We start from the raw sequence: 17267 nt of genomic DNA, 5'->3' as shown, positions 1-17267 counted from the left end.
TGCTGAACTGACTGTTGTTCAACATTTATTAGCTCTGATTCCAGCATGCTCCACCCTTCAGTCTCTGTAGTTTGAATTGCACAACACAGAAACTCAACACAGCAGTATCCTTAAAACGCTGGCATAGTGTGAATAGAAGGCATCAATATAGCAGAAGCTAACAACTAAAATGAAAGCATATTAGTGTAGACACCGAAGTAATCACCGAAGTAATCACGGAGGCCTGGGCATTGCTCAATCTCCTGCAGATATGCTAGAGCCATTTTGTGTATTTGGAGCAATAAAAACCTTCTTTATTTCTGTTATTCGGTGTGCCACAGACTGCTCTTTGCAGCAAAAGTAAGACAGCAGGAAAAACAGACAGCAACACCTGGAAAGAGGGGTTTTTATCCTGATAGTGTTGCTTCTTTCTAGACTCACAGCAACGTTGTAAATAGCCATCCCCACGGCCCGATGGTCATTGATCTTTTCTGTGGAGACAGATTTGGTCTCATAAGCCAGAAAAATGCCCAGCAGCAGCAGCAGACCCTTGTAGCCGTAAACCACACCTAAAGGAAGAAAGAGAGAGCAGTGAGAGGATGCAGATGAAAGAGTGACTGAGTGCATATTTATAGTAATGGGGCAAAAATCACATAATTGAGTGAATAAATGACTATACATGTTTAGGTTCGATTTTATGGTATTTTTCAAGGTTGTAGATATATATCCAACAAAACATTTAGCCTCCATTTGTCTCTAATTGTGTAATCAGATACTTAGGTTGTATTATTGCAGTAGCACTGAAGGTTAACATAATTGAATCTTCTTTACATAAACAAACTTCTGTTAGAACCCACAGTGCTTTAACTTTGGTTAACTTTTTCTAATTGTGGTCAAGTTGTCTGCGTGCCCTGGTCCAAGTGTTCCATGCAGACAGGATGTTTAGTGTCCTTTAAAACATCTGGACCAACATCACTGCTAGGAAACAGTTTTGGTTTTTAAAGCAGCAACTGTTTTCAGTTCAGAACGAACTGAAACCAAATGATTTTTTCAGGTCAGTTTTTATTACGTTGCCACTTTATTCAAATTATTTTTCATCTAAAATATGTTCCACCTGTTCTGCTTTTTGCTGGTTCAATATACGTTGCATTTATGGATTCGTAGACCGTTTCTATCTTTGTTGGTATTTTAACCCTTCATTGTGTTTTGTCCCAAGGGAGCAGTCTTTTGACACTCACTTGCTATGACCTCCTTAATGAATGTTAAAATGGGCTTTTCATGAATTTTACATGTTAAGATCAATTAACTAGTAACAAGAGGCACAACACAGATGAAAACAGCTGAATAGTGTCTTCTGAGGCTCCAGGGGGAGCTGGGACCAGAGAATATTGGCTTTGGCTTGTAGACAACAAATTAGGTGCAGAAATTCTGTGTTGAACTCAGTTGCAATTAGGGCGTTGTAGGCATTTTTTGGAGCTTGAGCAATATGAAGCTAATCAGGACAAAAAGGTAGGATATCCGGTTTTCCATGCAATAGTTATAATCAGTTTTATAACCACAACAGTGAGCTCCAGGTGTTACAATGCCAGACAGATAGCCGGTTTGTCCACTGTTTTGGTTGAAACTAAAATATCTTATAACATATTGGGTGGAAGATGGTACAGACTTTAAGGATGCGAAATATCTGCATTACTCGGGTGAACACGACTTTTGTGGTGCAACTACTGGGCCAAAATTTCACAAACGTAAATGGCTATACATCTGCAAAACTAATGCACACCGTATTTAATATTATTATTAATAAATGTTGGCATGGCTACAAGCTAAATTAAGATAGTGAAGACATATTCCCACCAATCTGCTGCTAGTTCTGGTTGTGTTCAGTCGATGGATTTAACTTATGAACCCTTATAGAACCAGTAGGCTTTTCCACAACTTATGGGGCCATCATAGAGCCACGTTATTACGTCACTGTATATGTCTAGCTTCTTCTAAACTTCTGCTAAGGACCACAGTACAACAAGACAGTTAGTCTACCCCACAGACCACTGCTGGAGAGCCGACGAGGTCATTATTCGTCTCATTTTCCCTGCTGTTTGATGCTTTAATATCGCCAGTTGGCGTTTATGAACCCCAGCTGGTGATATTAAAGAATCAAACGGCATTTATAAACGTCGATGCGAGCAGCAGTCGGCATTTCTGAATGCCGTTCTCAGTGCCGTCCTTGCAGCAGTGCTTATATGTGCAATGGCGTTTATAAATGGCAGCTGGTGATATTAAACCATCGAGCGGCAGGGACAATGAGAGGAATAATGACCTCACAGGTTTTCTACACACTGCTGCTTTGATTTCATTGCACAGTGAAGCTCTGGCTTCTCTTTTTCTTCTTCTTCAGATTGTCCAGATTATAAAAATAGGAGTTCCAGGGTTTAAGCAGGTCTTGTTAGTCACAGTAATCCCAGCTTCTGACATGTGGTCAGTCCGTGTCATTTCAGATAGCAGGGTAGTGCTGTCAACCCAGATTTAATTCAAAGTATACAATTTTGCTATTTGTGACCCAAATCCACATTCTTTAGTTCTTTCAAGTATTTTGGCAGAATTTTGAGAATTTCAAATGTCTTCAGACCTCACGATTTTTGTGAGTTTTTTGCCCTAAAAAAAAAAAAAAAAAAAAAAAGTCTTAGCTGGAAGGCTATTTTAATAGTCCAGTATCTCCAAAAATATGACTCCCATTGCCATGAAATTTGGTCACGACACAGACTAATTGTTTCCAGAAGATTAAAAATGATTAAATGGCTCTTGCAGAGGTCGTTTTTTTTTTTTTTAATTATTGGTCCTTGAAAATGTGAAATAGCTCACCTTTGTTAAACACTATTGCACTTTCTGCCATCTCAAGGGCCAGTGATTAAAAATGAGGCCTCTACTGAATCCATTTTATCATTTTAATCTGCTGGAAATAATTTTCTCCATTTTTTTTTTTTACTAAATTTCGAATTTTTTGGGGATATTGGACGCTTAAAACGGCTTCCCAGATGAGATCTTTTGAAAGTAAAAATAGAAAAAAATTTCCAGGTCTGAAAACATGAAATTTTAAATATTCACCAAAACATTTTATAGATATTAGTTTTGGGTTCCAAAAATAATATGCCAACTCTGAACAAAATCTAACAACGTATTTCCTGAATTCTATCGATATTGACAGGAACAGTAAAGCAGCAAAGTGTTGGTGCTACTATTCTGAAGTCAGTTTAACTGACTGAAAGCTGATTCTTTAAATGCTGAAACAAAAGTAATGGTAGAGACTTGTCAAACATCCAGAGCCTACTTGCTCAAAATTTAGCATGTTAGCATTCTTGTTGTGAGCACTGTGGTTAGCATTTAGCTCACAGCACCTGTGTACCAAAGTAAAAAGCAGCTGACATCACTCGAGACTCTCAGCATTGTAGTTTCACTGATGATTACAGGAGAGTGACTGATTTGCCAGAACAAAAATACATGGCAACGGGTCGTATAAAGAACAAAGGGGACTATTTTCAATTTCAAACACTGTAGCCATTTCGTCAACCATCACTGCTAGCGACAGGAACCATGACAGCAAATTCTGTAATGCTAAATGACGTCCAGCTAGAGTTCACGGCATAGATGTTGGGACAAGTGGATAGTGTTATGGTGTAAATAAGTAGCACCAATGCTTTTTTTTGTTTGATTTTTTATGAAGTTTGTCCCCCGGAAGTTCCTTTAATTTAGGTACATGTAATTATAAAGTCTTTTGACAGAAACGTGATGCATATTTGTGAAACTACGGCATCATTCTGACTTGACATGGCTTCTAGTACAGGTGGAAGTAAGACTGTGAACGATTCAGTGTGGCCTTTGAGGGAGTAAGTGACAAAGTAGTGCAGAGGTAGGAAGTCAAAAATGATTAGATGCTGGAGAGGAAAAGAGGTTGAATATGTAGGAATCCAGTCAGAACCAGACAGAATGACAGAGAAAAGAGAATATAACAGTGAAGCAGGGAAGAGTAGCGAATCTGTGACTGAGCGAGTTCGACACTTCTTCAGAGTGTCCATTGTTTCTTTATACAGCCTGATATTAAAGTGAAATCTTTCTTCTCAGAGAAAGGAAATGCTATGGGGCAATGGCCCAGTTTGTGACCCACATTATTTGAATTTCAGCACCATTATACTTTCATAAGAGCTGCCACGCTAAGAAAGACAGCAGAGAGACCGACAGCAAGAGAGAGAAGGACTGAGTGGGCCTGACAAAAAGGAGAAGAAAAGACCGAGAAAAGAGGAATCAAATGTACGGGGCTGGTGGGGGCTGAGGGAGGTGAGGCTGGGCTGTGATATGAGACCTGTTTAATTCAGAGTGAAAAACAATGACGCGTGTGCTTGCATATGTGTCCGCATATGTCCATGTGTGATACTCAAAGCCACAGCAGGCCAAAGAGTAATAAAGAGACAGATTGCGATACGAAGAAGAGAGGACAGATACCGAGCCACGTGTTCATCTTCTCTGAGCTGCAGTGCTCCAGCAGGGGCTGAATCAGGACATCCAAATCTTCTTTAGGGGCCTCCTTGAACTTCTACTCACATGGCAGACGGAGGAATAGCAATGGAAGGATAAAAGAAACAGAGGGAGGGAGAGAGAGAGAGAAATTGAGAGTGGGAGATGATAAGAAACGATGAGACAGCAGCACACTGGAGAAGGAGGCAAAAAAATGCATCGTAAGCATAAGCCCCAGCGACTGCACGGTTGATCCCCTCTGGTAAATAGGTCCTTCTCGACAGTCAGATATAGATGACTGAATTAACAGAATATCAGATACCCAATAAATATGAAATATGGCTATTAAAAAACTCCATGCAGGACTTTAGTTAAAGTCAGCACTGTTCACATTTGTAAATCTCTTGCTCCTGCAGTGCTTGAATGCAGTTAATAAGTGAGTTTACATGCACGCCAGCATCCTACATGTCTGGTCTTGCTCAGGTTTTTGATCATATTCTGGATGGAACATGAAAACTGTGTCTATTCTATTCATATTCATTGTCTGCCTTCAGATGTGCCTCCGTTCCTCAGCACTTCTGTAACTTATTTTTCTACTGACCGAGTTAAACTCAGTTTAGTGTCCGACCTCTGCTTTGCTCTCCACTGTGCTTCAATGGACAGCAGCAGTGATAATACAGTTTATAACCTTCAGACTTTCCTTTTATTTCACCATCTAAAACAGACTAAAGCACCATCTTTTCCGATATTCACTATCTGTTTATCTCTCAAGAGGGACATCTCTCAGTTTATAGAAGCTAAATGCTTATATCTTCACTGACTAGTTGCTTGCTTGGCTAAGATTTGTTGCTGGACAGGTTTATGGGAGCATTTTTGGAAAAGACTACCTCTGAAGGTTGAGAGGAGCCTGAAGCAAACAGTAAGTCTGTTGTAAAAATCTCTGATCTACAAGAGGCTAAAATACACCATATCAATGCAGAAGACTTGAAAACATAGGCGTTATTTTGCATCGCAATCGCTGAACATGAACAAGAAAGTCCTTCATGTCAGTGTGTAAACTGAAACTACGAATTAATGCAAGTTAAGATTAGAACACTCATCTGTCTGAATACTGGCTGAGTGGAAATTCAGTGACATCAGCCTCAGTCATATTGAAAGTGCAAAGTCATACGGTTTAAATGGTGCAACCCATTTAATGTATGAACACTCCAACAGCAGCAGTACCTTCTCATTTTGTAATAAGAGGACAAACACAGTGCACAATGTGCAGCACAGTATTTTTACCACAAGACTCCAATGAACTAAAGCTTTCAGGTGTTTTTTTTAGTAAAAAATGGGGCGAATGTTAAAACTGGAGTTCACAAAAACCTGATTGTTTCTCATAAAACAGAGGAAATCTGTAAAATAACTATAAATTTTTAGAAAAATAAATGAATTTTTTACCACGAGGGCAGTTGTGGCCGATGCTGAAATTGCAACTTTTCTTTCAGTGTTTTCAGTCATTAGATCAGGCTCTACATCTTCACCATTGATGCGCGAATGTACATTTTTAAAACGGTGCCCTCCATCTGAAAAGACCTGGCTAAAATGTCTTATCATCAGCTTTCCAAAGCTTGAAAATGGAGCCAAGACAAGGTGCCAAAGTCTAGTTTCCTCTTGAATTACAACATGCGGAAAGAAAAGTGTGGATTTTTTGTCCAATGCTGCCAAAAAATTCCTGCCTACCCCAGCTGTAAGGGTTAAATGTACAATTTTATAGCAGAGTTAAAGGACAACGACAAACTGTGCTTTTAGTTGAACCAAGTATATGTGTAATAAGTCCTAATATCAGTGTGCTGCTGTGTCCTTGTGCTTTGTAAAATGGCATGATATTTATCCTTGTTTTAGACTGCCCTCTTTGAGTCTAAGATGAATCAAAATGAAAGAACATTTCTTCAATCGATGCTCAGTGTCTCATTACTGTGTTACTGACTGATGGCAGCCGCCGAGCGGGCCGTGCAAATGGGCGATGACACACAAATGATCTCATCTGTCTCTCGTACTCTACCTCCACCGTAATGTGCAGAGGATCCACAATCTGCCAGATCATGAGTGACAGAAAGTCGATAGCCAGCAGCACTCCAACTGTTGCGTAGAGTTTCCACGGCTCCAAGTGTTGCTGTGTGAGCAAAGACACGCACAAAACAAACACACACACACAACAGTCATCACTATCCAAGGGCATCACGAGCCGGTCCGCAAACAAAGACAAACTACCAGGACAAATAATGCGACAGGCGTCCTTGTGATTTCTGGATGACTGGGCACGAATTGTCTTTCTGAATGTGCGTCTTATCTGAGGATGTGTGTCCGAGTGTATTTTAGGAGCAGCGGGAGCGTGTGTGTGTCTGCAGGCGACACAATAAAAAAAAAAAGCTGCAGTGCCTATATTTACGCTGCCACCTGAAATCATCATTTATACACACTAAGACGACACTGCTGTTGCGCGGACAGTTTCCTAAGCAACCGGCATCAGCTCTATTATTCTTAACCTGAGCTATAATGGAAGCAATACAGCCGTAACCGAAAACAAGCAGCAAAAATGAGCTCTCCCACTTTGCTTCCCCTCTCTCTTTCCACACATCGTTTTTATTTTATTGCTGGCTTACTCATAGCACCTCTAACATAGTAGCAGCCGTTCAGGCGTGCAATGACTAAAAACTGAAAAATAAAATAAAGAAGAAAACACATTACACAGTGCTGGGCGCCTCTTCACTTGAATTGCATGAAAAATGATTTGAAAAGCGCCCATTCTCCCCTCCATTTATGAAAGTTTCTTTAAATACTCGCGAAGAGCTCTCTGGTAAATTGCCCTTCTGTGGACATGAAGAGAGTTGAAAGTCAACCCGATTCGTTGTGCTTTGGCTCAAATAATAAACCCCCCGAAGGTTGGATTTCTGCATAGAACTTTAATACTCATCCATATTCATAAATATTCCATAAATGGCTTAATCTCTTATTCTTCTGATTAGGTCTTAGAAATTCCCACAACACATCGCAGACTGGCAGTATCTTACTGGCTCCAGGATACACTATCTTTGAGAGGAGCCACACACACACCCACACACACATAAATACACCCACTGCTAAACACAACAGCATGCAAATAAATCTGGTGACGTGGGAATCTTGTGCCCAAAATCTACTCCTGCATGTCCCTGCATGCATGAATGCTGCATGTATAGTATCTGTGTCAGTGTGTGTCCAACACTCTTATCCCTGCACTCTCGCTTCAACACGCGCCGCAGTGAATGATGCCGAGCTGGCCTCTTAGAAGCTTATGTTATGAGGAAGCCTGCAAAGTTTTTAACAGAACTTTTTTTTTTTATCAGCCGGTGCCACACATGCTGCACGGCCTGGACTCCCTCTCCCATCCTTTCTCTGCTCTCCGGAGACCGCTGAGAGGCTTATCCCTCCCCTCCTCCCTCCCGCCTCCCCACTCCTCCTCCCTCCTACCTTCTTCTTCTCCTTCTTCTCGTCCTTCTTTGTAAAGAGGGTGTGCACCCACCAGATCTTGGTGAACATGCTGCCATACGCCAAGCTGAAGCCGAGGCCAAGGAGCCACAGGCGGAACTGCAGGAGGGAAGGAAAAGGAGCGGTGAGGATTACTATTCTCTACAGTGTAGAAAAATACTGAAGACATCACAGCTAGGAAACGGCACACATGGATTTGTGCAGTCAGCAAAAAAAAGTGTAAACAAACCAAAATATGTCTTAAATTTTAGATTCTTCAAAGTCGTCTCTTTCTGTGTTGATAACAGCTTTGCATGCTTTTCATTCTCCGAGCAGCTTCATGAGGTCTGCACTTTTTTTTCAAAGGAGTTCCCACATAGGCAGAGCACTTGTTGGCTGCTTTTCCTTCACTCTGTGCTCATCTCAAAGTATCGAAGCTGGGTTAAGGTGGGTGAGAGGTCAGGGCATGACTTAGACGAATGACTGGCAAACAACTAGTCAGTGTCACTACAGATAAGTTACAGGTACTGTCCTACAGGAAGACAGGCAACACACTCCAATAACAAATACTGGCTGCTCCGTGAGTTCAAACAGGACCTACAAGATGGCTTGGAAACTTTAGGAAAAAATTCACTGAAATATTTAAGGTGAAAATAAGCTGTACAACTGCTGAATCTGTCTTCATTTCAGATTGAAAATTGGTAAAAGGTTTATCGACACCCTTGATTTGCATAAAGTAGCTTAAATCTCAACTCATTGCGAATGAGAGATTGGCCAACATCACCACCTGTCTTTTAAAAAGTGACAAACTGCAAACACAATGCATTGCACTGCTCCTTACATAGACAATGGCTGTGTTTGGAATTGCCTACTGCACAAGCAGTACATACAAAATGAAGTATGTAGTAGGAAGTCTGACAAAAGCATACTGACAACAGTGTGCAAAGCTGTCAGTAAGACTAAACAAGACAGGGAAGATTTATGTCCACCTTGTTGTTTCACAGTTTTGCTCTGTGCAACAGAATATAGTGAAACTAAAGAATAGCTCTGTAAGATGCGTATTGCATTTTCTACAGCATTATTAAAAATAAATGTCTGTGCTGTATTTCAACCCTACATTAAACCATGATTAACATTCTTGATAGAAATGATGTTGCATTTGCATATTTACTACAGGAAGCTCTGTGCATTTCTGCCTTATACTGATGATTAATACAGGCATGTTTCTTAAAGAGCGCCAGAAAACCATGAAGAGAAGGTAGAGTGTTTTTTTTGCCCTAAATAGTGTCTGTAGGCTTCAGCGACAATTTCAATGGGGACGCAGGGGATATGTGGCCTTCAATATTTAAAATGCGTGCAATAAAAACATGAAAGAAGTAAAGGACTTTAGCTATGAAAAACTGTTTTAGATGCTACAATGGCTCTGATGCGGGTTTCTTTACCACTGGATCTTCTTTTACTACCACATAGGTTCATAACTATGGAGGAGCCAGAAGGTACACTCAACAAAAATATAAACACAACACTTTTGTTTTTGCTCCCATTTTTTATGAGATGAACTCAAAGATCTAAAACTTTTTCCACATACACAATATCACCATTTCTCTCAAATATTGTTCACAAATCTGTCTAAATCTGTGATAGTGAGCACTTCTCCTGTGCTGAGATAACCCATCCCACCTCACAGGTGTTCCATATCAAGATGCTGATTAGACACAATGATTAGTGCACAGGTGTGCCTTAGACTGCCCACAATAAAAGGCCACTCTGAAATGTGCACACTTAGCCAATCAGAGGGGACAAAGACGTATCCTTCCCCCTTGATTGGCACATTGTCTAACAGTGATGTCAGTCACTCATCCATTCCATGGGTTCTGAGTAGGTTGCAAACTCCACACCATTGCCATTGATCCGCTTCGATCAGCAGCACCGATCTGAACAGAGGACTATGAGTAAGTCACAATTTCTTTTGTAAAAAGAAGGGGGAGAAGTAATATTCGTCATGACGTGCTTTGTAAGTGCCAATAGGTGCTGCTACAGCAACCTGTTAGAGCAGCAGGGCTGCGCTTATTAACTTATTTGACTTACAGGCATAGTCAGCTATGTTAGCTGCTGCTATTATTACTCTGCCAAGGCGTGGTGGAGTTATGTGACGATTAGCCTATGTTTTTCTGTGAATCTGTCTGTCCGTGTGAAACATTGCTCAAAAACAGAGCAACAGATTTGGATGAAATTTTCAGGGAATGTCAGAAATGACACAAGGACCATGACTCAGAAAACCAGTCAGTATCTGGTGTGACCACCATTTGCCTCATGCAGTGCAACACATCTCCTTCGCATAGAGTTGATCAGGTTGTCGACTGTGGCCTGTGGAATGCTGGTCCACTCCTCTTCAATGGCTGTGCCTAGTTGCTGGATATTTGCGGGAACTGTTACACGCTGTCATGTACGCTGATCCAGAGCATCCCAAACATGCTCAATGGGTGACATGTCCGGTGAGTATGCTGGCCATGCAAGAACTGAGACGTTTTCAGCTTCCAAGAATTGTGTACAGATCCTTGCAACATGGGGCCGTGCATTATCCTGCTGCAACATGAGGCGATGTTCTTGGATGTATGGCACAACAATGGGCCACTCACTTGTCACTGTATCTCTGTGCATTCAAAATGTCATCAATAAAATGCACCTGTGTTCTTGGTCCATAACAGACGCCTGCTCATACCATAACCCCACCGCCACCATGGGCCACTCCATCCACAACATTAACATCAGAAAACCGCTCACCCACACGATGCCACACACGCTGTCTGCCATCTTCCCTGAACAGTGTAAACCGGGATTCATCCGTGAAGAGAACACCTCTCCAATGTTCCAGACGCCATCGAATGTGAGCATTTGCCCACTCAAGTCGGTTACGATGACAAACTGAAGTCAGGTGGAGACCCCGATGAGGATGACGAGCATGCAGATGAGCTTCCCTGAGACGGTTTCTGACAGTTTGTGCAGAAATTCTTTGGTTATGCAAACCGATTGTTTCAGCAGCTGTCCGAGTGGCTGGTCTCAGACCATCTTGGAGGTGAACATGCTGGATGTGGAGGTCCTGGGCTGGTGTGGTTACATGTGGTCTGCGGTTGTGAGGCTGGTTGGATGTACTGCCAAATTCTCTGAAACGCCTTTGGAGACGGCTTATGGTAGAGAAATGAACATTCAATACACGAGCGACAGCTCTGGTTGACATTCCTGCTGTCAGCATGCCAATTGCACGCTCCCTCAAATCTTGCCACATCTGTGGCATTGTGCTGTGTGATAAAACTGCTCATTTCAGAGTGGTCTTTTATTGTGGGCAGTCTAAGACACACCTGTGCACTAATCATGGTGTCTAATCAGCATCTTGATATGGCACACCTGTGAGGTGGGATGGGTTATCTCAGCAAAGGAGAAGTGCTCACTATCACAGATTTAGACAGATTTGTGAACAATATTTGAGAGAAATGGTGATATTGTGTATGTGGAAAAAGTTTTAGATCTTTGAGTTCATCTCATAAAAAATGGGAGCAAAAACAAAAGTGTTGCGTTTATATTTTTGCTGAGTGTAAAAGGAACATTAACAACCAACCAACAACTCTGGTAATGTGCTAGTTTTTCAACCTGCACATAATAATTTGACTTGCTCCAGGAACTGTTTATTTTGGAAGACTTCGTAAGAGGCACTTCAAAGAGGTTCTTTGCTAAATCAACTGGGTGCACATAGAACTATTCTCAAACGGTATAGTTGTTTTTTCTTAAGTTCATTAGAAGGCCATTTATGATGCCTAAAGGAACCATTTGATAGTTCTTTGAGGCACCTCTGAGGATTATTTAATAATGTGTTTGAATAAATGGTTGTTTAAAAAACTTGCTACTAAAAATGATTATTCTGTGGCATCACGGTTGAATTTAAAAATGGTTCTTTACTTGTTTAAAAACGATGTGAAAAACAGTTTTTTTTAATTACTGAAGAACCATGTCAAAGATGTTCTTTACTGAATTTGCTGGATGCACGTGCAACTATCCTGAAAATGGCTCCTTAAATAACATATTTTTGCTATAGTTCTGTAGGACCTGTGGTGCTTAAAGGAAATATTTTTTGATTGTTGTTTGATGAAGCTGTTAGGGTTCAATAAAATACTGCTAGAAGAAATGTTGCTTCAAAGCACCTGTTGCTTAAAGGTTCTATGAAGAACTAAAAGTAGTTCTTCAATGACATCACTGCAAAGAACAATTTAAAACAGGTTATTTACTGACTCAGCTGGGTACACAAAAACTATCTGGAAAATTATCCCTCAAAGAACCTATTTTGACTAAATTTCTTTGGATTAATTGTTCTTCTCAGGCATCTTTGGAGGTTCTTTAAAGAACTGCTTGCAGAAACGTTTCCTTAAAGAACCAGTTGCAAAACTTAAAGTGGTTCTTCCATGGCATCACTTCGTAGAACAATTTTTGGTTCCACTTAGTGTCTTTGAGTAAAAGAAGCATCCCAACTGGAAACATTACAAACTGGTGTGGATGTTCACTGCTTAGGACAAGAAGGCTCTACAGTAGGTGATTAAAGCTAACCAGAACATTATCGGTACCCATTTATGGAACATTATTGATATTGGAGAGATGAGGTGCCTGCGCAGAACCTAAAGGATATTCAAAGACAACACACACCCAGCCTGTCAGCAATCTGTTCGCTCTGCTGCCGTCTGGCAAGTGATACAGAAGTATCCGCTGCTGTACCACCAGACTTCGAAGCGGTTTCTACCCCTGGGCTGTTAGATTACTGAATTCATCCTCCATGCTTCGCCACAAAAAATAGCTTTATTTTTATTACTCCATTATATTTTGTCCTTTTTTGTCTGCAGCATAAAGGGGCAACATTTGTTATTCTGTTATGCAATCTTATGTTGCATAATGATAATTAAACTGAATCTTGAGTGTGCATGATACCTAGAAATCATTCCAAAACACACATTTGAATGTGGAGAAAGTTTTGAACATAAGCCATTAAAGTTGAAGGGTTTATAAATAAATTGCAACAATGTGAAAAAAGGTGCTACGTGCATGTTTAAAGAGGAAAATGTAAACCATATCTATGTAATGGCCCACCAGGGGCAATATGGAATGAGAAAATCTGATCCACTGAATGCCTGGGAGCCTTACTGCACTAAATTCTATTATATAGCGTTCACATTTCAACCATAAATTGAAGCAGAAAAGTCACAAAAATTCACCAGAATGCAAGACGTTAAGTGTTTGATGCTCAGAATTTCCTGGGGGCTGACCCCGAGACCTGCCGTTTAATGTGTCTCCCCTAAAATAAATCCTATACCCAGGCCTGCAGGTATTCCTTTTCGGCTGTTTACATCTGCAAAAAACCTCCATCGACTAGGCAGGGCAAGCCACAGGCAAACAAATCCATAAACCAGTCAGCTGGTTCAGCTCATTGCACTGAATATATCTACATTTTCATCAACTCCTCTCATTTCTCATCTAGAGTTTAAGGGTTTTTTTTTCAGTGAGAAAAACGATAAAACTGGTAAAACTATAAACTTGAGGTGGAAAGAAATGTGATTTTAAAAAGTTCTCCCCCCAGGTAGAAATTAAGCCCTTGCTTTTATTAGCCTAGAACAAACGCATTAAAAACAATATAGTGTTTATGCTCATTTCTCCCATTAAAACAGAAAAATAGGCGTGTACACGTAGAGAAAAGTAGAGGGGTGAGATGAAAAAGAAAGGATCGATGGACAGTGAAGTAGTGGATGCAAAAAAGGATAGATGGATACAGAGAGCGAGCGATAGCAGGGGAGCTGATATGAATTTGAAGAGATTGCAGGAACAGAAAAATAACGATCCAGAGTAGAAGGTCAGAGGCAGAGTGCAAGAGAGAAATGGAACAAAGCCCGAGAGAGAGTAACTGGACAGGGACAAAGAGCAGAGAAACGACAGAAATGGAAATCTCCCTCTCGTCTCCACAGCACAAAGGCTCACCATGGGTGACAGAGAAGTACTCCCACTCCTCATTAGTGCTGGGATCCCATCGTTCGTGCTCGTCTGGCACCCAGCGAGTCACGGCTGCAACGCCCAATACCAAAACGCACTCTGATAATCAATGAATTATATCAGCGTTTAAACTTTCCGCGTATGATGAGAATCCTAAAACGTCTGGCTTGCAGGTGTCTGGCATCAGAACCAGCGTCATGACACCTAAATGTGGCTTTGCTTAAAGTAGGAACACAATTTCACAGCAGGGTATCGCATCACCAAAACTGACAGCTGCAACTGCAAAGTGCAAAAACATAAACAAGCAGCCGTAAATCATGCAAATGGCGATAATGTTAATTTAGAAAACAGCTGCAGGTGGACCCGTCGTTTCAAACTCGTGTCGTGCAGCCAAAAATAAAGCTTAAACCCACAGAACTTTATTTTAAATTCCAGTTAATTATAGTCCAAGATGGTAAATATACCAGGCTGAATTATAGCTTCCATTATAAACTGGAAGGCTTTGCCAAACAATAATTAAATATGTAACAGTCAGTTGCCATGGAATATGAACATATTTCCAATTTCAACACAATCTCGCACCTAAATGTGAAAAAGCTGCATCGATCCAAAAATAATTAATTAATTTGTCCCATTTGTTTCTACTGGCTTGTGTCCATGTCATGTGATTCACAAGTTTCTATCATTTTACAGATAAAAAGAGCAACAAGCCAAGAGGAGAAATAAACCCCAGCACCTTCCCCTGGAGACTGAATACCCTGCCCTATGTGGGACCATTGGTTCAGTCATTCTTAGTTGTTGTTTTTAGTCGCGGTTTACCTTCATTTTTTGTTGCTGTTTTCAGTTGCTGTTTGCTGTAGTTTTTTTTTTAGTCACAATATTACGTTGCTCTTTTCAGTTGTGCTCTGTTGCTGCTTTTTCAGTTGTTTTCAGTTGCTGTTTTAGGCGTTTTCAGCCACCATTTTCTTTCTCTATCTTCAGTCACTGTTTTTTCAGTTGCTGTATTTTAGTCCATGTTTCTATAGCTGTTTTCAGTTGCTGATTTTAGTCACTGTTTCTTCATTAGTTTGTTGTTGTAGTTGTTGTTGCTGTTTTACATCTTGGTTTCAGATGCTGTTCTTAGATTTTATTCATTGTTTTTCGGAAGTTTTCAAATCCTGTGTTCAGTCTGTTGTTCAGTTGTTCAGAATTATTTTCATTTGCTGTTTTATGTTGTTGTTTTCAGTCACTGTTTTTCCAGTTGCTGTTTTCAGTAGTTGCTTTTAATCACTGTTTTCTGTTGTTGTTTTATGTGACTGTAATCTATTGCTTTTAGTTGCTGTTTTATGTCACTGTTTGAAGTAGTTTTAAGCTACTGTTTGTATTCACTTTTTTGTTTTCAATCACTGCTTTGTGTCCCTGCTTAGAATTGGTTTCAGTCAATGTTTTCTGTTTTCAGCTACAGTTGGCTTTTATTTTCAGTCACTGTTTTATTTCACTGTTTGGTGTCTTTGTTTTCCTTTGATGTTTTGTTCTTTTTCATTTTCAGTTCCATTTTTTGAGTTGCTGTTTTCAATCGTTTTTAGTTGCTGTTTTCAGACACTGTTTTATGCGATTAATCTTTTTTCAGTTGCTGTTTTTATTATTTGCATTTTTTTGTTTCTTTTCAATCACTGTTTTATGTTCCTGCTTATAACTGCTTTCAGTCACTATTTTCTGTTGCTGTTTAATTCACTTTGTCTCTCCAGCTACTCTCAATCAAAACCTACTTTTAATAATAAATCCATCAAGAAGACATTTAAAAACCTGCTGACGTCACCTTTGACTGTAAATGTGTTATTTCATTTTTACTTTGAGGGCTGTGAAAGGTTTAATAAGGCTTTCCTCTCTCTGCTCTGACAACTGCATTTTATTTTTAATAAGTACTTTGAAAGGCAAAGAATGAATAGGATTTCTGTAGTTCTGGATTTTATCGCAAACTCTTGTCAAATCTCTGGAACCAGATATTTGTAGACAATATGCAGCCCGACTGCACGTCATCCTGCCCTCTGGCTCGTGTCTACCCCATCCCTTCTCCATCTGTCTGTCTCTTTCTCCTGTTACCTGGCAGACGACAGGAAACTGTGGTCGGAGGACGTGGTGGCCATCAATCCCCAGCGGGAACACTGCAGCCAGCGCCATCATACAGCCCACCGCTGTCATGTTGTTCAAGTAGGGCTGGGAGTTCTGGATGTAGCTGGAACAGTGACAGATTCATACAGGGACACAAATAAAGACAAAAAACAAACACAGTTAGACTGAACGTTTTAGGTGTTAGAATGTCATCAAGGGTTAACTGCTCAAATATTGTTTTGTAATTTTTTTAAATCTGTATTTGCTGGTGAGGACGATGTGGTTGTGTGTTCGTGGCTGAGAGAAAGGTTCACATACAGAAACACTCCTCTGCCCTGGGTGCCTCCTTTGATGAATGATTGATGGTTGTGAGTCCAATTAGTGCTGACAGAAGGTGACATCCTGCCTTCTGTGAAACATGGTGATTTCAGGGGAAGTGTTTTTTTTAGAAACAAAAAAGGGAAATTTGTTGTGCTTGCAGCGTTAGATGTCAAATGAATGGTTTAGAGCATTAGGAACAATTATTCTTTTGAGGTGTTCTTGAAATCTAGTTTTTTGCCCTGCTAAAATGTCAAAAATGGTGTCTTCTTTTCAATGCTAAAAGACACCCCATCAGCGCAATGAACTGGCTGAGCATTTCTGCCATGACACTGCAGTGTCCCGGTGATCAAAAACACTCATTTTTGCCTTACAGTTTCATATGTAACAAACCTAAGGAAACAAGCTGTCAGTTTGCAGCATCAGACTTTCAGTATCATTATTCTTCTTCCAAATTAGTTTTCGGTTTATATATAGACTAAATTACTTCAATAATACAACTTACCTTTGTGTAGTGCAGGGTAAGTTTAAACCGTTTGAGCAGAACTTTGGATAGGGGTTTCATAAATTTGTACATTTTGGAGAACGCAGTGGTGTAGAGGTTCAGCTCAGCCATTTTTTAAGGTAGGATGGAAAAAACTTGAATATATATATAAATTTGGTACAGAAAGAAGTGAGAGTGTTTATGGGTTTGATCCCCAACCGGAGACGGTCTATAACAGAGAATATGTGATGGGAAATGTGGCAATGCTCTGAAGTAAATGCTCGCAATTTCAATGAAATTCAATTTAATTCACACAGCACATATTGACAGCATACACGTATGTCATCTCAGGAAACTCTATATGGTAATGTAA

At 40.3% G+C, this 17267-nt stretch overlaps 1 protein-coding gene across 2 annotated transcripts in view; it reads right to left on the bottom strand.

Annotated features, from left to right (window-relative positions):
• The window catches only part of gabbr1a (gamma-aminobutyric acid (GABA) B receptor, 1a), a 132936-nt gene that overhangs the window by 8993 nt on the left and 106676 nt on the right, over positions 1-17267 (bottom strand). For both annotated transcript variants that reach the window (XM_022199160.2, XM_022199159.2), the window contains exons 17-21: positions 16084-16216; positions 7981-8097; positions 6533-6643; positions 4474-4564; positions 421-548 (exon numbers count right to left, since the gene is read on the bottom strand). In XM_022199160.2, coding sequence (XP_022054852.1) covers positions 421-548; positions 4474-4564; positions 6533-6643; positions 7981-8097; positions 16084-16216 — 580 coding nt within the window. The remainder of the gene's footprint in view (positions 1-420; positions 549-4473; positions 4565-6532; positions 6644-7980; positions 8098-16083; positions 16217-17267) is intronic.

The sequence above is a fragment of the Acanthochromis polyacanthus genome, chromosome 12, assembly GCF_021347895.1.
Source record: "Acanthochromis polyacanthus isolate Apoly-LR-REF ecotype Palm Island chromosome 12, KAUST_Apoly_ChrSc, whole genome shotgun sequence".
In the NCBI taxonomy this organism is placed as follows: domain Eukaryota; kingdom Metazoa; phylum Chordata; class Actinopteri; family Pomacentridae; genus Acanthochromis; species Acanthochromis polyacanthus.
This window is presented reverse-complemented; position numbering and strand designations above follow the sequence as displayed.